The sequence below is a fragment of the Ambystoma mexicanum genome, chromosome 6p (genome assembly GCF_040938575.1).
Source record: "Ambystoma mexicanum isolate Mex_15411 chromosome 6p, UKY_AmexF1_1, whole genome shotgun sequence".
Lineage (NCBI taxonomy): Eukaryota > Metazoa > Chordata > Amphibia > Caudata > Ambystomatidae > Ambystoma > Ambystoma mexicanum.
In genome coordinates, this window is record NC_090935.1 from 50,053,030 (window position 1) to 50,075,408 (window position 22,379).

Sequence of the window (22,379 nt, forward strand, 5' to 3'; positions counted from 1 at the left end):
CTTTTCACAGCGTCCAAGTGGCACAAAAAGTTCCTGCCAAACCTTAGGCCACTTCCTTCTTCCCATGAGATAGAAGCGAGGGAGGCCACTGACCACTCCAAAACACCTCACATAGAACACACTTCCACCCAAAGTGACCACAGCACCATGGCGCGAGCAACCATAGGCCTTCCCTGACCACTCCTCACATAGGACACACTCCCACCCAATGTGACCACAGCACCACGGCGCGAGCCACCATAGGCCTTCACTGACCACTCCACATAGCACAAACTTCCACTCAGAGTGGGTGGGCTCCAGACTGCGGGGGTGGGGAGAAAAAGGTGTGTATGAAAAGTGTCTGGCATAAAGGCGCACTAGGAGGAGAAGATCTTTGGACTACTGCACAGATTGCCGCCGAGTCCCAGAGTTGTGCCCCTGCCACCCTATTTTTTGCTTGCACATGTAACTGGACACTGGGGCTCACAGGGTCAGCACCTGGGCTACACATGAGTGCCACACCGTTGGTAACCCTCCCCCCCCTTCCCCACATCCCCACTGGGGGGCGATATTGAACCTTTGGGGAGCGTTGGATCCCGGCTGGCTCTACACTACAGATACCAGAATTCCCTGCTGCTACAGCCTCCAACTCACTCGAGGGACTGAACCCTGTACACCCCGAATTCAAAATCCTCCCCAATGACTGCTGAGGCATGAAAGCACGCCCGGAGCAGATCTTCCCAATTTTAAGCCGATGCAGCAGGGACCCCGAGTTGCACCCCTGCCAACCCTCTTTTTGCTTGCACATGATACCAGAGTGGTCTGTGAATATAAGAGGGAGGCTAAGTGAACAGAGGGATCCGTCTGCATCTATAAATATATGAGAGAGAGGCAGACGAGGGAGAAGAGAGGCATATATACGAGGCACAGATGTACGTAGGGCCACAGAGAACATACGTATATGCAGTGCCAAGCTGCCTATATTATGATATGGCATTTATAACGCGCCTGCACACACGCTTCTAGGCGCAAGGTTTGTCATTAGACGTGTTCTGTATGTATACACATCAGAGGGCACGAGCTAGGGAGAGGACAATGTTGTGAATAAGTGCCAGTCTGATTCATTCACCCGGTGCCTGCCAGTCTCTGTGCCCAATATCCATGCAGGACACCCTCCGTGTGCCTTCAGTCCCTCCCAGCTCTTCCTGTCACTGTCTGTGTCTAGGACTGGAACCAAAAGCGGCCCTGAAATGTTTCCCAAAAGGGCCCCATATGAACATAGACTGAAGCTTTACTTCATCCTACTCAGAGGCCAGTAGTGCAGAGGCCTGTCCATACCTGCCCAGGGTGCAGAGGCCCACTGGGAACTCTCCAGATTTTCCTGTAGGCCAGTCCATACCTGCCCAGGGTGCAGAGGCCCACTGGGAACTCTCCAGAATTTCCTGTAGGCCAGTCCATCCCTGCCCAGGGTGCAGAGGCCCACTGGGAACTCTCCAGAATTTCCTGTAGGCCAGTCCATCCCTGCCCAGGGTGCAGAGGAGTTCCCTGTAGGCCAGTCCACCCCCCCAATCACCCTGTTTCCCATCCTCCTTATCCCCCTCCACCCCCGTGCCACACTTTCCCAACCTATCACACACAGGCCCACTTCCCACTCGTGAAGAAAGAGTACCCCTCCCCCTCCACCTCACCCCTCTCCCTCCCCTTCCGAGCCTGGATACGTCTGGGAACCTTGCCAGAGTTTGCAGAAACACTGCGCGTCAAGGGGCGTGTAATAAAATCACGTGACTGCACCGCTTTCAATAATTCACCGGCCTCTTTCGGTTACAGGCCTCAGCAGTGTGCGAGTGTGCAGCATGCTTGCGCAATCGCGCAGTCCAGGCCTGGGCAGAGCACTCATTCGGAGGGGCCAACCCTCATTGTGCCCTCCCTTCCCCTGCCACACCCGGTTTAGTCAATGACCGCCTCCGCGCCATTGCCCTGCAGCACACCCCAAGCTTATTGCTTCTCACAGAAAGTAAACGTTTGACCAGCAATTACATTTTAGGATCGCCTTGCACTTTACGTAGAACAGAAACCTAGCTGCGAAGCAGCGGACAGCTGTGCGTCAAGGCATTACAGCAGGGATGTGCAGCTGCTTGGACTACAGCTCCCATCAGCCCTCACCAGCATGGCCAATGATGAGGGATCATACGAGATGTAGTCCAAAACTACTGGAGAAATGGAGGTTGCTGACCGCTTGTGAGCAGCAATAGAATGTAATAATATGGGTTCAACAGGCCATTCGGAAGGAGGTGGCCCCACAAGGCAAGAAAGACTGAAAAGTAGATGCGCACCCAGGGTTCGGGTGACGCGGCGCCCCTCAGAGTTTCTCCTGTACCGGCCTCCCCTACCCTTTCTATGCCAACTGTCACTGACTTGAGAAAGCAACACGTGTTTCAGTTTCTCCCCAGGCCTCCGCCCTTTGGCTCCAGTGGATTTTCCGTACACCTGGGGGCCAGCAGCCATGAAACCAGAGACACCTACTCTATCGGAGGGCCCCTGCATACATACTTATTTAATATGTATATTGCGCAGGTAGCTCGCAAGCCACGGGGCGCAGAAACAAGGACACGAGACAGACAGACAAGAGGACGGGACAGCCAAAAAGATTCGTTCAGATGCTGGGGACCTACAGATGGTTATTTATTTATTTATACATACATGCACAGCGTCTCCCTGCCATACTAGCAGTTATGCAGCCAACATGGCAGTAGCCGGACGGGGCTAGACGTCGGGATGGTGCACGGGTGGTCAAGACAGGATTACAAACACACCGGAATCATGACCCCGGGGCCAGGACATCCTACAGCAGGCCCCTGGGCAGCCACGAGCCCAATATCAAGCCAGCTCCACAGTAGACATCTGGGGAGCCACGGGGCCCACAGGGTGGCCCTGGTTGACCACAAGCCCCAAGGGCAGCCAAAAGCCAAGATCCCTGGGGCAGTGACACCAGCCCGTGGTCCCGGGGCAGCGCTGCATGCACGCCCGCCCGTGGCCCCGGAGCAGCGCTACACGCCTCCAATGAGCCGTGCTATTAAAGTTTAGAGGGCCGCTTGAACTTTAAGCGCATCAGAGGCCCAGAAGAGGGGACTTTCAGCGGAAATGTTTTCTTGAGATTCAAACGTCAGGATGGAAACGACAATGGCCATCTGTGTTGTATAAAGGGCATGCGAAAGCTGACATTTCCTCCCCGCATCCTGCGGTGCCCGGCCCTCCCCCGCCCCCCTCCAGGCAGAGGGGGAGCAGTATTCTGGTCGGAGCCCCCACTTCCAAGAGCTAGGAAAGGAGCCAGAAAAGTGGAGGCCGGAGAAAGGGAGAGCAGCAACAGACAATAGAGGCCAGGAAGCAATGAACATGGAAACAGGACTATACGCCCCGCCCACCTTCATCCCCAAGCCATCCGACTGGTGCACTACTTGCAGGTGGGCCATTATCCTGCTCTAATGACCCCTCCGACCGTCTATACGGCTATTAGCACATAGTATTAAATGTGGTTTTATTTGCAGTATTTAAATAAGCAGGTTGTCTGTATTAGCTTAGCATGTTCATTGCTAACCTGGTGAGAGTGGAACATGTTTGAGCGTGCCTTAAGTGAAATGTAAGCGGTTTCTCTTAAAAAAAAGAAAAATCATTTTCCGCATGTTTTTAGGCGCATGAAATTGAATGTTGCATTGAAATATAAAAAAAATAAAAAAAATAAAAATAAAAAAAACAAGGGATATTCCCAGAGATGGGGCGTCTTGTTGAAAGGTTTCTTGTCCGGAAACAGCTTTGTCGTTTCCCGGTCTGCTTTTTGAAGAGGGAATGTTCACAATGCAGTCAACAACTTTAGATATTGACCAGTAGATATTGACTGCAGTCAGAACATTCCGATTGGCTGAGAGGTCAGTGATGATCTCCGAGGTCATGGGGCAGGGGGGTCGGCATCCTTTGGCTCTCCAGATGTTTTGGGCTACAACCCCCAGCATTCTTAACCAGTATAGTCAAACATCTGGAGAGCCACAGGTATGTGGGGATACTAGGATTGCATCATCAGTCCAAGAAAACAGGGCCCATTGAAGAACGATGGCAGGCCCGACAGACATGTCCCGAGACTCATATTACTATATTATTACCCAAGATGGTTGGAAATTGAACCACAAGTATTTTACTGATAATTACCCTGTCTGAGATGTTGCAATAGCCAATCACTCGTTTACGTCCATCAATAGTCCATGTAGCTCGATACTGCAACCGATGGCCCTCAATAGTCCTCCACTGGCCCATCAATAGTCCTGTAGCTCGATACTGCAACCGATGGCCCTCAATAGTCCTCCACTGGCCCATCAATAGTCCTGTAGCTCGATACTGCAACCAATGGCCCTCAATAGTCCTCCACTGGCCCATCAATAGTCCTGTAGCTCGATACTGCAACCGATGGCCCTCAATAGTCCTCCACTCGCCCATCAATAGTCCATGTAGCTTGATACTGCAACCGATGGCCTCAGGAATGTCACGGTGAACGGTAGGATCCTAGAAATGCAGGTAGTACCAAAATTGATAATTTACAAACGATTGTATGGTAAATCTGGGCGAATTCGGCCAGTACCATTCAATCGTTTATAAACAATCCATTTGGGTAATCACTACCAAACATGGGGAGCGGGGGCGTCTCCCGCTTCCGGAGGCAGGGAAAAAGAAAAAAGCACCCCCTACGGCGTTGGATCCAACACCCACGTAGGAGGGACGGATCCAACACCGCAGGGTCAGAAATAAAGTGGACCTGAAAAAGGTAAGTAGGGGGTGTGTGCGGGGGTAGGGGGTTTAATTTGGCACAATTTAGCCACAGCAAAATTGTCTTCGCAGCCGAATGGACCACGGTCAATTCGGCCGCAAACAATTGTGCCACGGCCAAATCGTATACATCCAAACTCAATGTGGGGTGTATTTAAGAGCCAGTGTAATCTGGAATTGGTTGGGAGATTCTCTGCCCATACAAGGCTGGGAGGAGGGTGGGCGGGGAAGGGAGAAATCAGGGGCACCAACGACAGAGCTAAACTGGTAGTGCTACGTCACCAAGGGCCACATAAGGAGCTGCCTTGTCTTCTAGCGATCATGAGTGACTTGGTTGTGTGTTGCTTTTCTTAGACCCATTTTATGCCAAAGCAGTATCACAATTTGGTCTGCTTTTTACTCCAATTTTCTATAAACACCACACCAATGTGATAAACTCAGACAGACTACAGAGTCATACCCTGTTTAAAACTACATTTTGGGGGGGCTGCTGTAAAGGGATTATGTCGTCAGCCTACCAGCGCACCCTCACAAACCAATTGAAGATAGAAGTGGTACGGACAGGAGACAAACTGAAACACAAAAAAAAAAATAAGTGAGAACCTCGAAGATGAGGAGAAACAATCCAAAGTGAGATGCCCCAAAAACCGGTAGTGTGAGAAAGCAAGTACTCCAGAAATAATGTCCCGTTTTGTTACTGGTATTTATATTGTGCACCGCTACCATTTGCATGGTATCCAGGCTCTCTGGGGGCTTTGAAAGAGTGTTGGGTAGGTTATGTTATGGGGCGGGGGCATTTCAACATAGCTTTGCTGCATGCAGTTCAGAAGTGCCCATGGACCGTGTGAGGGATAAATATGGAAAACATTACTTACCCAGTAACCGTCTTTCTGTGGCTTGTATCTGCTTAGAGTTACATGCTTTTCATAGGCCGCCATCTATCAGTTGGATTATTATATGTGTTCGAATTGGAAAACAGGGTGTCGACAGGTGTGTTCCTGTCACAATATCCCTATCCTAGGTGTAAATTAGAGCACATAGTATGGATTATTGTGTTTTATAGCAAGCTCTGCTATCATTTCCATGAGGCAATGTTGCTATATGCAAGGGGAAAAGTGTAAAGCCGAACGTCAGCACACGATATAAGCAAGAGACCCCACCATACAATTGTTAAATACCGGACAAAAGAGTAAAATCAAAGACTAATAGAAATACAGACACAAACGAGAAACTGATAGAACAAATGGAAGCACAGGGTACAAATGAGTCACCCCAATGACCAATAGGAAATGAGGTCAAGCGCAGAATAGAGCCGAGGAAATAAAGGGTACAAGTGGTATATACCAGAAGTAAAAGGAAATCGGGTAGACACGACGGACCGGGCTCGGTCGAGCCTATAAGGCAATGCCTGACGCGCAGGTCCAACGCACCATCACGGACCAGTGTCTTGTTGAACAAAGTGGGCCACTTTTTAGCCAGGGTGGGCCGCTTTATGAGTTACTTCACTGTGCAGCTACTAGTTTTGACCAAATAGTCATTAAAATGCACAATTCGCACACCACTTTACTAAAAAAAAAAAATTACAAAATAAATAAAAATAAAAAAAAAAAACACCACAATTCCCCTTGTGTTCCTTTTGCGTCTAACCGACTAGTACACATTTTCATTTGGGACTGTGGGCCCACTTATTTTATTAATTGGTACCCCAGCCAATTTTATGCCCCAGTCCAACCCTATGCCAGACTCCTCCCTAATGAAAAAAACCAAACAAGACAACAGCAAAGCACCCTCAAGACCAACAGAAAATACCAGACACCATTGAGACACTCTTGCTCGCAGTGGATACAAACAAGAGCCCAACACAGGGAGACACTTCAGCGGCCAACGGAAGCATCATTAAGGCTGCAACACAGCGACAACGCTGGGACTCAACGAGCGAAACTTAGTAACTGTGGCTGAGGGCGATAAGGAAGCGACAGCCGTGCCCTGTGTGGCCATCATTCTGCTCCTAAGGCACAAGAAAGGACAGGACGCACGAGTGCACACAAGGACCACCAGCACAAGAACCAGAGAGCAACCCACTGGCTGCAAGAAGAGCTCAAGGGAACACCCAATCAAAGGCGCAGGTGAATGGGAGGGACAGCAATGGCCGAGGCACTGTCCAATAAGCTACAAGCGAGATACAGGGCATTCATTAAGCATGGACAGGGTGGGGCGGCCAATGTGGGCATTGGGTGCCCAGAAGCCCGACTGAAGGGCTTCCAACTAAACAAGGGCCATTAATGGCATGTAATAACTGGTATTGCCTCCCCGCCCACTCCAACATCTGGGGTGGCTCAGGCTTTTACCAACCAACGCTCGGTTGCAAGGTAACGTATAAGAATAGGAGAACAAGCAATGGCAATGCCAATAGACATGGGATAAGCATTTTCCATGCACTGCCACAACAGTAGTACCTGGCCATAAGATGGCAACAGCGGGCACATGGTGCAGGTACCTGGGCCTATTGCAGAAGGGCCTGGAAAATGCCCATCATATGCCCATACAAAGAAACCTTTCGCCAATCACTTTTGTGGTCACAGTTTGTCTCACTATGTGAGAGGGTATGCCCAGACGTGGGTCCCTTGCTCGCTGCGCCATAGGGAACCAAGCTGCACCTCACTGAGGAGGCCCAACAAGGCCGAAACATGTCTGGGGTTGCTTGTGTTTCCGTGCAGAGGGGACCTGGCCTAGTAGTTCGGGCTGGGCTGCTACCATTGGTGGCAGTACCCGACTGATTGCATATGGGTGGCCCCCTTTTGCAATAGCGCAGGCGGGCTAAACATTTTTTAGAAGGTGGTGTGGAAGGTTGCCCAGAGCAATGCCAGTCGTTCCGATTTATTCAAAACCTTCCTGCCATCACTTTTTTGGTTCCATACAAGAACACAAGTTGCTTTGCTTTTGCTCATTTTTTAAACATGAATTCAGCACAAGACAGTTGCAAACAAACATATTGCTTGTAAATCAAGTGGCAGATGGCACGCAGCCATTTTTCTTGCACCAAGAATTTAGCTGCAATTAAGTCATTCTTTTTCAGAAATCGGATTAGAAATGCCATTGGCATCTCCTTAAGGGCTCAAAGATAGCTAAAAAAAATATCTGAAGGTTGTTGAGTGGGGAGGGACAGATCGTGGTGCGTGGGATAAGTCACAATAACAATGGTGGGCAAGAGACTAGCCGCCCGATTTCCATCACTCCTTTCCTGGGCAAACTCCTGGAGAAGTTGGCCATCTCCCAGCTAAGCCTCCACACTGAAGCTGTTGGCTGTCTCCTTGACCACCAGTCTGGCTTCAGAGTGGCCAGAGGCACTGAAACTGCTCTCCTGAACACCTGTGAAGATCTGATCACTAACCTTGAATCCAGCTCCCTCAATCTTCATCCTCCTTGACCCATCCTATGCTTTTGGCACTGTCAATCAAACCACCCTGATTAACCATCTCTGTGTGAACCTTGGCATCACGGGCCTGGCCTGGTTGACCTTCCTCTTGGACCGACCCTCCCAGGTCCAACTTGGCTAATTTCTCTCCATCACCCTTCTCTCCACATGTGGTGTCTCCCAGGGCTCTATCCTCTCACCCTGGCTCTCCCACCTCTACCTGGCCGCTTGACCCCCCGATCCCCACCTTCTCTTTTAACATTGTGTTATGCGGATGGCACACAGCTTTCTTTCAGACTACCCGCAGCCTCCTCGTCTGTCCACTGTTTCCCCCCCCCTCCTTGTCTTGTTGCACCTTGAAACTTGTGTATAGGCGCATTATAAATGCCAAATCAATCAAGCAATGGCCATGCGCAGTAAGCGGGCGCCCACATCCTTTGTGTCCCTCACATTCCATCCCCCGCCTTTCTTCCCTTGCCAAAAGTGTTGGCTAATAGCCAACAGTTACAGAGCCACCTAACAGCCAAAAGGTAAAAAAGGTAACACGGAAGAATCCGAGCGCTGACAGGGCGACAGGAAGTTAGTGGGCAGGAGTGGCACGGTATAGCAGGAGGATGCCACGGGATTGAGAGGAAGAGGAGGTGCCCATGAAAGCAAGACAGGAAGCGAGGGGGGCGCAAAAGCTGGAACAGCTTATGGCGACAGGATGCCATGTGACTGAGAGGAAGAGGATGGGCCTATGAAAGCAAGCAAGTGGGGGGGGGGGGGGGTGGGAAAGCTAGAATGGTTTCCATGCCAAAATGTGAGCAACTAAAGGGAATGGACAGGGAAGGGACTCTGAATTTTGGGAGTGGCAGGCCGGCATGAGGGCAAAGTTCTGGCCACTATGAGAGTATAGGGCCTGGGATTCCACCATCATGATTGGCTAGGCAGCTCTTAGTGTTCTGAAAGGGTTACTAGTGGAATATAGACCATGGAAATGGCAGGAGAGCTAGAGAGCAACAGGGGTTTGAGGAAAGAGCGACAGCAACTCTCAATCCAAGCGGGAGGACCAGGGTGAATACAGTGGCTTATGGAGGGAGGGTAACCACCATAGTGGAGCAAAGTGGGCCGAGCACATAGGACGCACCAGGCATGGCTGGAGACGGTGAACCAGGGTGAAGGGAGAGGCCAATGGGACACGATGCATGGCTGGAGACGGTGAAGAAGGGTGAGGGGAGAGGCCAATGGGACAGGATGCATGTCTGGAGACGGTCAACCAGGGTGAAGGGAGAGGCCAGTGGGACAGAATGCATGGCTGGAGACGGTGAAGAAGGGTGAGGGGAGAGGCCAATGGGACACGGTGCATGGCTGGAGACGGTGAACCAGGGTGAGGGGAGAAGCCAGTGGGACACGATGCATGGCTGGAGACGGTGAACCAGGGTGAGGGGAGAAGCCAGTGGGACACGATGCATGGCTGGAGACGGTGAACCAGGGTGAAGGGAGAGGCCAGTGGGACACGATGCATGTCTGGAGACTGTGAACCAGGGTGAAGGGAGAGGCCAGTGGGACACGATGCATGGCTGGAGACGGTGAAGAAAGGTGAGGGGAGAGGCCAGTGGGACACGATGCATGGCTGGAGACGGTGAACCAGGGTGAAGGGAGAGGCCAATGGGAAACGATGCATGGCTGGAGACGGTGAAGAAGGGTGAAGGGAGAAGCCAATGGGACACAGTGAACCAGGGAGAGGCCAATGGGACAGGATGCATGGCTGGAGACGGTGAAGAAGGGTGAAGGGAGAGGCCAATGGGACACGGTGAACCAGGGAGAGGCCAATGGGACAGGATGCATGGCTGGAGACGGTGAAGAAGGGTGAAGGGAGAAGCCAATGGGACACAGTGAACCAGAGAGAGGCCAATGGGACAGGATGCATGGCTGGAGACGGTGAAGAAGGGTGAGGGGAGAGGCCAATGGGACACGATGCATGGCTGGAGACGGTGAAGAAGGGTGAGGGGAGAGGCCAGTGGCACACGGTGCATGGCTGGAGACGGTGAAGAAGGGTGAGGTGAGAGGCCAATGGGACAGGGTGCATGGCTGGAGACAGTGAAGAAGGGTGAGGGGAGAGGCCAATGGGACAGGATGCATGGCTGGAGACGGTGAACCAGGGTGAAGGGAGAGGCCAGTGGGACACGATGCATGGCTGGAGATGGTGAAGAAGGGTGAGGGGAGATGCCAATGGGACAGGGTGCATGGCTGGAGACGGTGAAGAAGGGTGAGAGGAGAGGCCAATGGGACACGGTGCATGGCTGGAGACGGTGAACCAGGGTGAGGGGAGAGGCCAGTGGGACACGATGCATGGCTGGAGACGGTGAAGAAGGGTGAGGGGAGAGGCCAATGGGACACGGTGCATGGCTGGAGACGGTGAAGAAGGGTGAGGGAGAGGCCAGTGGGACAGGGTGCATGGCTGGAGACGGTGAAGAAGGGTGAGGGGAGAGGCCAATGGGACAGGATGCATGGCTGGAGACGGTGAAGAAGGGTGAGGGGAGAGGCCAATGGAACACGATGCATGTCTGGAGACGGTGAAGAATGGTGAGGGGAGAGGCCAATGGGACACGATGCATGTCTGGAGACGGTGAACCAGGGTGAAGGGAGAGGCCAGTGGGACAGGATGCATGGCTGGAGACGGTGAAGAAGGGTGAGGGGAGAGGCCAATGGGACACGCTGCATGGCTGGAGACGGTGAACCAGGGTGAGGGGAGAAGCCAGTGGGACACGATGCATGGCTGGAGACGGTGAACCAGGGTGAAGGGAGAGGCCAGTGGGACACGATGCATGGCTGGAGACGGTGAAGAAGGGTGAGGGGAGAGGCCAGTGGGACACGATGCATGGCTGGAGACGGTGAACCAGGGTGAAGGGAGAGGCCAATGGGAAACGATGCATGGCTGGAGACGGTGAAGAAAGGTGAAGGGAGAGGCCAATGGGACACAGTGAACCAGGGAGAGGCCAATGGGACAGGATGCATGGCTGGAGACGGTGAAGAAGGGTGAAGGGAGAGGCCAGTGGGACACGATGCATGGCTGGAGACGGTGAAGAAGGGTGAGGGGAGAGGCCAGTGGGACACGGTGCATGGCTGGAGACGGTGAACCAGGGTGAAGGGAGAGGCCAATGGGACACGGTGAATCAGGGAGAGGCCAATGGGACAGGATGCATGGCTGGAGACTGTGAACCAGGGTGAAGGGAGAGGCCAGTGGGACACGATGCATGGCTGTAGACGGTGAAGAAGGGTGAGGGGAGAGGCCAATGGGACACGGTGCATGGCTGGAGACGGTGAAGAAGGGTGAGGGGAGAGGCAAGTGGGACACGGTGCATGGCTGGAGACTGTGAACCAGGGTGAGGGGAGAGGCCAGTGGGACACGGTGCATGGCTGGAGACGGTGAAGAAGGGTGAAGGGAGAGGCCAATGGGACACGGTGCATGGCTGGAGACGGTGAAGAGGGGTGAAGGGAGAGGCCAATGGGACACGATGCATGGCTGGAGACGGTGAAGAAGGGTGAGGGGAGAGGCCAATGGGACACGGTGCATGGCTGGAGACGGTGAAGAAGGGTGAGGGGAGAGGCCAATGGGACAGGATGCATGGCTGGAGACGGTGAACCAGGGTGAGGGGAGAGGCCAATGGGACAGGATGCATGGCTGGAGACGGTGAACCAGGGTGAAGGGAGAGGCCAATGGGACAGGATGCATGGCTGGAGACGGTGAACCAGGGTGAAGGGAGAGGCCAGTGGGACACGATGCATGGCTGGAGACGGTGAAGAAGGGTGAGGGGAGATGCCAATGGGACAGGATGCATGGCTGGAGACGGTGAACCACGGTGAAGAGACCGACCAATCGTACAGTGTCTGGGCGGAAATGGAGCAGCATGGTTAAGGCAGAGACCAATAAGAAACATTCGTCTATGGACAGAGAACCGTGGTGAAGAGAGCGGCCAATAGCATGCAGGAATGTTAGGCTGCAGACGCACTATGACGGTAGAGACCAATAAGAGAGATTGGTCTGAGTGAAGGTACCGACCAATAGGACACAGCGATGTATGGCGGGAGACGTGGAACCACTGCAGGAAAGACTAACAGGCTGGGAACCATGGCGAGGCAGATGCCAGACACTGGGGTTTGCTTAGAGGCCCATGGCAAGCAGGGGGAGGGGGGTAATTTAGACACCCGAGTGCATGGGTAGGAAGCCATGCGACTCATCGGTATATGGGGCGAATGGAAGGGTGGGGGCTAACATGAATACAGATTCCCCCTCCCTCAACCGACGGTACTGCCCCCCCCCCCACCCCCCTGATTGGAGAATAGACGGCTAAAGACAGCAGACACACAGTGGCTTCAGGATGAAGTGGATGACTGGTCTGGAGTGAGGGCGAGTGGCCGAGAAAGGGAGGGTGAAACAATGTGGCGAGAGAGTGGGTGGCAGGAGCAAGAGGAGACTTTTCAAGAAGGGAGGAGAGAGTGAGGGTGAATAGCTCTGGAGAATTTGGCAAGGGGTGGCCGGAGTATGGAGCCAGAGTGAATGACTGGGGTAATGGAACGAGTGAGGATGGACGAGTGGGTTGAGGGATAAGGGGCGTGCTGGGGTGCGAGTCATTGCGACGAGCTGTAATGGCACAGAGAGGGCGAATAGCTGTATGGGATGTGGGCGAGTGAGCTCTTGCATAGCAAAGAGGGTGAATAGCAGGATGGGATGTGGGTGAATGAGCTCTTGCATAGCAAAGAGAGGGTGAATAGCCGGAATGGGATGTGCGCGATTGAGCTCTTGCATAGCAAAGAGGACGAATAGCTGGATGGGATGTGGGCGAGTGAGCTCTTGCATAGCAAAGAGGGTGAATAGCAGGATGGGATGTGGGTGAATGAGCTCTTGCATAGCAAAGAGAGGGTGAATAGCCGGAATGGGATGTGCGCGATTGAGCTCTTGCATAGCAAAGAGGACGAATAGCTGGATGGGATGTGGGCGAGTGGTGAGCTGGATGGGATGTGGGCGGGCGAGTGAGCTCTTGCATAGCAAAGAGGGGGTGAATAGCTGGATCGGATGTGGGCGAGTGAGCTCTTGCATAGCAAAGAGAGGGCAAATAGCAGGATGGGATGTGGGCGAGTGAGCTCTTGCATAGCAAAGAGGGTGAATAGCTGGATGGGATGTGGGCGAGGGAGCTCTTGCATAGCAAAGAGAGGGCGAATAGCAGGATGGGATGTCGGCGAGTGAGCTCTTGCATAGCAAAGAGGGTGAATAGCTGGATAGGATGTGGGCGAGGGAGCTCTTGCATAGCAAAGACGAATAGCTGGATGGGATGTGGGCGAGGGAGCTCTTGCATAGCAAAGAGGATGAATAGCTGGATCAGATGTGGGCGAGTGGTGAGCTGGATGGGATGTGGGTGGCGAGTGAGCTCTTGCAAAGCAAAGAGAGGGCAAATAGCTGGCTGGGATGTGGGTGAGTGAGCTCTTTCATAGCAAAGAGAGGGCGAATAGGTGGCTGGGATGTGGGTGATGGAGCTCTTGCATAGCAAATAAAGGGTGAATAACTGGATGGGGGTGAGGGAGCTCTTGGACAGCACACTACCAAGGCAGTCTCCAGGCGCAGGTCCAGCAAAGGTTGTAATGAAGCAGGGTTTGTTTGTCGCTGGCTTGGGTGTGGGGAAAGCATGGGGTGGGGGCCATTAGGAATGGCTGCAGGTGGGATGGATGGAAGAGTTTGGGTTCTCCAATCTTTGCCATTCATGAGGCCTGGCTCCTTGTAGTTTTGGGGTGTGAGGGAGTTGGTAGTAATGATGGGGGGGCATGTTTGCGGTGGGGTGGACAGTACTGAAGGATGGCTCCAGTCGGGTTTTGGGTAGGGTGGTAGTAACGTGGGATGGTCCATGGGACGTTATGGGGTGTGTGAATAATTTGTAGGGGCAGAGTGAGGAATTCATGGGTTAGTGAAGGTGGAGAACAGCGGGGGAGGAGCTCCCGGCTTGGAGTAAGCTAAGGCTCTGGGATTGGCCCATGTCCACTGAAGAGTTGTCCACACATTGGTAGAATATCTGAAGAGGGTGTGGAAGCCGGACATCATGCGCCACTGCGGCCATCCCACTCTTCAGCGATGTAGCAAACTCTTGCCTAAGGCAATGGCGGATGTGTGCCACACACTACACCTACCAGACCTACCCCATTACACACCACGAACCTGCCACGCCAACTCCATCGCACCACTGCCATCCACAACGGAGTCAACCCACATCACTAACATCTTTACCACTCAACAGACCATCCTTTGGAACAGTGCGCGATCAGCAACAGCTCTAGTGCACCACTGACCAGCAACAGGTCGGCTGCACCACCGACCAGCAACAGCTCGGCTGCACCACCTTCACCACTGACCAGGAATAGCTCGGCTGCACCACTGCCCCCACTATGGAAGGCATTAATTATTACCAGCAACTCTACCACACAACACTCTGCTGGAATGCCCACCATACTGCAGCAGCCCCGTTACCAGCAACTCTACCACCCAACACTCCCCTGGAATGCCCACCGTACTGCAGCAGCCCCGTTACCATCAACTCTACCACCCAACACTCCCCTGGAATGCCCACCATACTGCAGCAGCCCTGTTACCAGCAACTCTACCACACAACACTCTGCTGGAATGCCCACCATACTGCAGCAGCCCCGTTACCAGCAACTCTACCACCCAACACTCCCCTGGAATGGCCACCGTACTGCAGCAGCCCCGTTACCATCAACTCTACCACCCAACACTCCCCTGGAATGGCCACCGTACTGCAGCAGCCCCGTTACCATCAACTCTACCACCCAACACTCCCCTGGAATGGCCACCGTACTGCAGCAGCCCCGTTACCAGCAACTCTACCACCCAACACTCCCCTGGAATGCCCACCATACTGCAGCAGCCCCGTTACCATCAACTCTACCACCCAACACTCCCCTGGAATGCCCACCATACTGCAGCAGCCCCGTTACCAGCAACTCTACCACCCAACACTCCCCTGGAATGGCCACCGTACTGCAGCAGCCCCGTTACCAGCAACTCTACCACCCAACACTCCCCTGGAATGGCCACCGTACTGCAGCAGCCCCGTTACCAGCAACTCTACCACCCAACACTCCCCTGGAATGCCCACCATACTGCAGCAGCCCCGTTACCAGCAACTCTACCACCCAACACTCCTCTGGAATGGCCACCGTACTGCAGCAGCCCCGTTACCATCAACTCTACCACCCAACACTCCCCTGGAATGGCCACCGTACTGCAGCAGCCCCGTTACCAGCAACTCTACCACCCATCAAGTGTCCACAAGAGTCAACCTTTGCATCCATCTCAACACACGTCATCCATTGAAGTCATCTACATTCCCAGCTACTCCATCACACACCGCCAGCCTCCTACACTACCCCACCACAGACACCGACTAGTGCCAGCCCCATAACTGACACTGCTGCCCAGTTACCCTCCATCAGCCCCAGCAGTTAAGGTGCCACCTCAGGCCCCAGAAGTGTTGGGGTTGTACCTGGTGGGGAGTCTAGGAGTCTAGATGTCTGACCGCTGGGGCATGCGGTGGCCCCTCATACAGCACCATAACATGTGGCAACGTGTGGGCGAGACAGACAGGAGCCCCCCGGGCGCACTTACCCGCTCCCTGCACTGCCTCTCGGCGTCCACCTCCCTCTGCAGGATCTCGGCCCGCTCTTCGGCCTCGTCCGCCACCTGCTGAAGGCTCTGGATCTTCTTCTTCACCGCATCGATGGAACTGCCACCCGACATCTTCCCTGCTTGGGGGTGGGGGCCTCAACGGGAAGAATAGTCTCGGATCCGAGAAGGCTTCGGGTACCCCGAGACCCCGCCCAGTTAAAGGTCCCGCTCAAGTTCTCTCGGCGTGCAGGGCTTGGTCCTAGTGGGATGGGCTTGGTCCGAGTGGGGGCGGGGGGGAGGGGGTCCCGGAATCTTTGGTCAGTGGGCTTTTGGTCCAGTTCTGGCTCTAGTGGTCCAGTAGTTACTCAGCTAAAGATAGTTTGTGGAATGTTCTGCCCCGTTGCCCCAGTTACCCTTTCTTTGCTCGAGTCCGTTGCTCTCTGGGTCTTGGTTTGGTCCGGATCTTTTTATCTTGAAGCCAGGCCAAGGTCACGCCCTTCCTCCTAGGACCCTGTAAAACTTCTCCCAGCGACCCCTTGTACCTGGAACTGGAGCCCCGCGTGCCTCTCGGGTCCCCTGTGCCTGCCTCCCGCTCCCCCGTACCTCACTCCCCCTCTGGACCTGGCTGCGGACTGAGCTGTCCCCCCCCCTCTCTCTCTCTCTCCTCTGGCAGAGTTCAGTGCTCGCGGTGCAGCCTCTCCCCCTCGCCCTTCCTCATCATCATGCCTCCTGCTCCTCCCCCTTCCCCTGTCTCCGCCCTCCTCTTCCTGCCTCCTCCCTCACCTTAGCCCCGCTTCCCCTCCCTCCTGCCCCCAGCCCCTCCCCTCCCATTGCCTCGCCTCCTTCCCGCCCTTCCACCGCAGGAATCTGCCCGCTGCCCCCTCCCGGCGCCTCGCTTTAAAGGGGCCCCTGTCTGCATTCCTCGCCTTACCTTCAGCCGGTTGCCATGAGACGCCCATACCGCAGAGAGGCCGCGGGGGGTCCCCGCCTGACCCCCCAAAGCTCCAAGCGCTACAAGAAACTTTATTTGCAAGTGTTTAAACAACCCATCAAAAAACATATAGCACTCCGCCGTTGTAACTATTGTGCACTGTATTTTAACAAATGTCGAACCCCCGGCAGGCGCCCCTCCACGCCCCTAGGCCGCTCTGTATGTTCTTATTTGCGTTCCTGCCCGGTTGCCGTGGGGTGATTCTAGTCCAGTATTGGTTTTAACTTTGCATTCTGGGAATTGTAGGTGTGTGGTTACAACGGGGAAACCTGGGACTACAAGTCCCAGAATGCAAAGTTAAACCCAGTACTAGACTAGCTTCTCCCAACAGGAATGGGGTTATGAAGACGTATGTTTTGGCTCTCATCTCTGAAGCATAAACGTTTTGCCAGTGTTAACACACAAGTCAATGCACACGTTACATACACACAAATAACACGTCACTGCCAGATCTGTTAACAGTGCACAGCCGCTGGGATAGCTCAAGCGCCATGTTCTCGCCTCGAGGCGCTGCTGCTGGGTGTGGCTATAGCCACGGGTAGAAGTTCAGGGGCTACAACCAAAAGGCCAGCTAGCCCTGAGTCCCGACATTAGCGTAGCCCCGGCTCTTTTCCAAACCTAGCAACGCCACTGCGTGATGACGCTGTGTGTCGTGGGTTCACTGATCTCAGCACCCTCCACCCCCTTTCCAGGGTTCCATACCCGGATCGGGTTAGCCTTTAACCCCCAGATTGATACATTGGGTACCACATTGTGGTTAATAGCGACAGTAATATGTGTTACCAAGCGGCCTGAAACTGTATTCTAGGTGATGTCAGCGCTATATAAAACTGCAGGAGAAAAAAAGAAGTGCCTGTTAGTTTTCGCATAGGTATGAAGTGCTGCACTGTGAAGGCAAGTCAGGCAGGTATTGCCCCAGTGGGCGGCTGTGTATCCTACATCTATTCAAAATGGAGCATGTTGGCATGCATGGAAAGCCGCAAGTAAGAGGAGATATCCCTCAGGATCCTAAACCAGGCCCTAAATACAATCCGTTACCGTGACGCGCGGGCAAACATTCACCGAATACAGACTGAGTGACCACAGAGTGCAGAGAGTATGCCTGCAGCGCCAGCGGGAAAGAGTAGAGTGCGTGGAGCGCGTTCCAGACGTAGGACGTGAGGCGATAGACATTGCGGCCTCCAGCCAGACACCCGCTGTAGTGCTGATTACCTAGAAGCAGGCTGGCGGCAGAGGCGCAGCCAGGATTGTCTAACAAGTGGGGCCTGAAGCTGATGTAGTTGGGCCCACCGCAGTGACATTAACAGCTGTAAATGCCCACACAGCGCTGCTAACAGAGTTCGGGTGGGCCTTGCCCGCTCAGGCCATACTCTGCCTCTGGCTCGCGGAGGCATCTGGGCCCGCGTAACAGCGCGACTGAATGAATGTCCAGATGAAGAACATGTAGGGTGACCTGCTCACTCCAGGAGATGGCACTTATTGTTACAAGCATCGATTCAATCTGTGCAACTAGTCAAGCAAGACTACCACTCCCAGAATCTGCTAGTTAAGAGAAAGGCCTGGCCAGTAAAAGCCAGGTATTAGCGACGCATAGTACACTAGTCAGCCTCGACTTGAGGGTGGCTTTTGGTGAAAGATACCACAACACAGAGGAGGCCCGACTAGGCCAAAACACGTGACTGGGGTTGCTGGTGGTACGCTTGAATTGCCTAGCATTTCGGTGCTGGACTGCCCAGGTGGGTGGGACTAAGACTGATATGCAAATGGATATTTCTCCTCTGTGAAGGGTGCAGTGAGCTAAACCGTGGTTGTAGACCTTCTTGAGTGGAAAGAATTCAATAGAACAGGGTATTTGACCCATGTTCGTTCTCAGTAGAGGGGCTGCCACACGCCCCTTCACAACACAGAGGGATTTGCAATGGAATCTATTGGTAGTGCAGTGCCAGTGGACAGAGACACATACATGGGTGATGCCGCTCTTTCCACAGAATGATAAAAGTGACGGCACGCCCCGGTGCCCATGGCAGACGATTGTAGCAGGTCGGGGTAGAGGCTCCTGCCACAGCAGGGTCTAGAGGAGAAGGCGATGAGCTCCGTCACCTGACCAGGGAAGAGGCTCCCCGTGAGCAGGGAGACGGCACAGGGTTTATAGCTTTCATCATAACATCTATTTATTTACATTCCTCTTCAATCAAGTGCAACAAATATCCTGACTGCACTAGAAAAGAGACTAAAGGAGATAAGGACCGCCAGAAGGATTGATACTGGAGCAAAGACTTACTAGGCAGCTGTCCTTCTGTAGTCTGTTAATTTCCATGAATGCCCTCAGCCTGGCCCAGTAAAAGAGAAGAGGTGATGGCCAGAAGGTTCAGAATGAATCTTAGCCGCTGGCACAGCTCAGTGCAACCCTCCAGACCATCGTTCTTCGCCTGCCAAGCCATTACAGAAAGGGGAAAGACACATATGCAAATAAGGCTTGGTCACACCCCAAAAGGGGCAGTCCAGCCCGAACTGCTAGGTCACATCCCTTCTGCACGAGACCACAAGCATCCCCAGACATGGTTCGGCCTTGTTTAGGCCTCATCAGTGAGGAGTCTCTAGGCCCAGCAGGCACGGGACCCACGTCTGGGCATACCCGTCCCACTCAGGGTTGACTACAGCAAAACAAAAGAGGTGATGGCTGGAAGGTTTAGAATTAATCGCAACCTCTGGCATTGCTCTGGCTGAGTCTGGCCCAGGCCAGTTCTCTTGGTTCACAGAGGCCATGTCAGTGCTGACTGTGAATGCCATTGTGTTGCTGACAGAACACTGCATGCGTTTGAAGGCAGCATTTGGTTGTGGCTGGTAACAGCTACAGTGGGTGGAGTAAGTGGGAGAGGCTGGGAATGTGGGTCAGGTTTGAGAGTTGGGAGTGTATAGGACAGCCCAAAGTTGGAGGGATGGAATAGTAGCACTGACTGGGAGAGGTTGAGTGTCTCTTATAGGAATAATTAGGTGGGATAGGTGGTAAGGGAATGCATAGGTGGGACTGGCTGGGAGAGGCGGTGTCTATAATAGGGATAAGTAGGTGGGATAGGTGGTAAGGGAATGCATAGGTGGGACTGGCTGGGAGAGGTGGTGTCTATAATAGGGATAAGTAGGTGGGGTAGGTGGTAAGGGAATGCATAGATGGGACTAGCTGGGAGAGGTGGTGTCTATAATAGCGATAAGTAGGTGGGATAGGTGGTAAGGGAATGCATAGGTGACACTGGCTGGGAGAGGTGGTGTCTATAATAGGGATAAGTAGATGGGATAGGTGGTAAGGGAATGCATAGGTGGGACTGGCTGGGAGAGGTGGTGTCTATAATAGGGATAAGTAGGTGGGATAGGTGGTAAGGGAATGCATAGGTGGGACTAGCTGGGAGAGGTGGAGTGTCTATGATAGGCGTCACTCAATGTGATAGGTGATATGGGTTGGAATAGGTGCAGATGGAGGTTGAAATGTATATCAGAGCCTGAAGTGAGTGGGATAGGTAGATAGGATGTAATAGGCGGCACTAGCTCCGAGAGGTAGACTGTGTATGATAGTCATAATTGCGTACCATAGGCAGTATGGGCTGGAGGAGGTGGGAGTGGACTGCATATCCTGAAGGGAGTGGGGTTAGGTGGGACTAGCTGGGGCTGTCTGGGAAAGGTGTATCAGGTACCCTGAAGTGGGTACAGTAGGCAGGACTAACTGAGTTAGTGGGAGTGTATACAATACCCTGATTAACGTGGGATAGGCAGCAGTGGTTGGGAGAGATTGACCTGACTGGGAGAGGTACAGGATGCACAGTGGATGGGATAGGTGGGAGTGGTGCGGCTGACTGAGATAACTGGGAGTTTATCAAGAGGGTAGGGTAGGCAGGATTGGCTCGGTTGGTGGGAGTGTATAAAATACCATGATTAAGGTGGGATAGGTGGCACTGGTTGGGGGAGGCCGCACTGACTGGGAGAGGTAGAGAATGAAAAGTGGGCGGGATAGGTGGGATGAGGCTGTAGATGGTTGGGGTGCTTGATACAGGGAGAGGGGACATAGGTCTGGTCCTATTCCCTCCATTGTACCATGGATAAGTCAGGCTGGAAGGTGGTATCATCTGCTTTGCCGCCACTATGGTGATTACGCTCAGATCTAGGTCTCTTTTTAAGCCAACCCTGAGACAGCCCCAGAATCCCTGGCAACCAGCAGAAGTCACCTTCTGATTAAAGGGACATTTGCTAGGCTTAACCCAGACCGGATGTAAATGTGCTTCTTCTCCTTATCACTCTAGGATACAACCTCAGCCCCCGTGTGACCCCAGTCTTAGCATGCATGCACAAGCCGTGCAGCCACTAAGGCTGGGGATTTGTACACATGGACAGTCACAGGACTGCACTGGTTCATGTTCTGTGCCGTGTAAAACAGACATGGTATCAAGAGAGATGACACAAAAAATGAAAGTGTAATTTAAATAACTTTATTAATTATCAGGATGGTGTAACACCTTACTAACCCTGTGCTATGGTGGGATTTCCCTGCCTAAACAAAATCGAAAGGAAGTCTGTGTCAGGATGTCCAAAGCAAAAATCTGTCTATGTCAAAAACCTATGCTGTCCTCACAACTACAAGAAAACTAGTGGGGGAATGCTCTCAACCAAAGTCAGTGTTCCAAAGCAGACGTTCAACAAAGGTTACTCCAAAGTTCCATAAAGTTCTCTTCTTCAAGTTCAACACAATTCCAATATAGCCTCTTCTCGGCGAAAGTTGTAAAAGTTCTGAAGTTACCTTCTCTGGCTTCTTCGCAGATATCACAGTTCCCAGCAAAATGAAGATTTAGTTTAAAGTTGCAACAAAACGTTCACACATCACAGAAGTGTTTGGACTCCCTTCCCCAAGGCAAATATAGCAACTATTCACACCTCTTTACTGTTTGACAAACGTGTAATGACTTCTGGTCCAGGCGCAGTTGTCAGACCACACGGTCCACCCATCACAGGTTACGCAACCAGCAACCATATATCTTGATTGTGAATTATTCCTGGATATTAAGAAAGTTGATTTTGGAAAACGTACTGATCTGGGTGCAGTTGTTAGACCACACGGTCCACCCATCACAGGTTACGCAACCACAAGTCTCCTCCCAGCTGATATTCAGTGATTCACAAGTTCAAGTCTCTCATTTGAGGTGACATCAGAATCTATGAAGCTTCTGTGGTGTGGGCTCATGCGGCCCTTTTTGCCAAAGTCCATCAAGGTGCACTCGTATTCAACCAATAATGTTCACCTTCTTAATGCAGGGGCTCAATAGCTCTTTCTATGCGCCCTGCATTCAATATTAGCACTCTGCTAATGCTGTGAGCTCACTAGCTCTTTTGTACCACGTGTAATCTTCACTGTAAATAAGTTTCCAGCTTTTATCACGTAGCCAACACTGTTCACAATTCTTGAACTCCAGCCTTCCTCTGATATGCAGCCCTCGGGTGTTTCACACATATGACCTTTCTGGATGATCGACATTCAGAACTCA

The 22,379-nt window shown here is 52.9% G+C and overlaps 1 protein-coding gene across 8 annotated transcripts in view; it reads right to left on the minus strand.

The window, feature by feature from the left end:
* The window catches only part of LOC138511197 (tropomyosin beta chain), a 208,846-nt gene that overhangs the window by 58,419 nt on the left and 128,048 nt on the right, over window positions 1–22,379 (minus strand). For 3 of the 8 annotated variants that reach the window (XM_069626722.1, XM_069626723.1, XM_069626721.1), the window contains exon 1: window positions 15,864–16,142. The exons of 4 other annotated variants lie outside the window; for them this stretch is intronic. In XM_069626722.1, coding sequence (XP_069482823.1) covers window positions 15,864–15,995 — 132 coding nt within the window. In that variant the 5' untranslated portion in view covers window positions 15,996–16,142. Of the gene's footprint in view, window positions 1–15,863; window positions 16,554–22,379 lie in introns of those variants that run through there. One more of the 8 variants, XM_069626720.1, reaches the window with a different exon arrangement.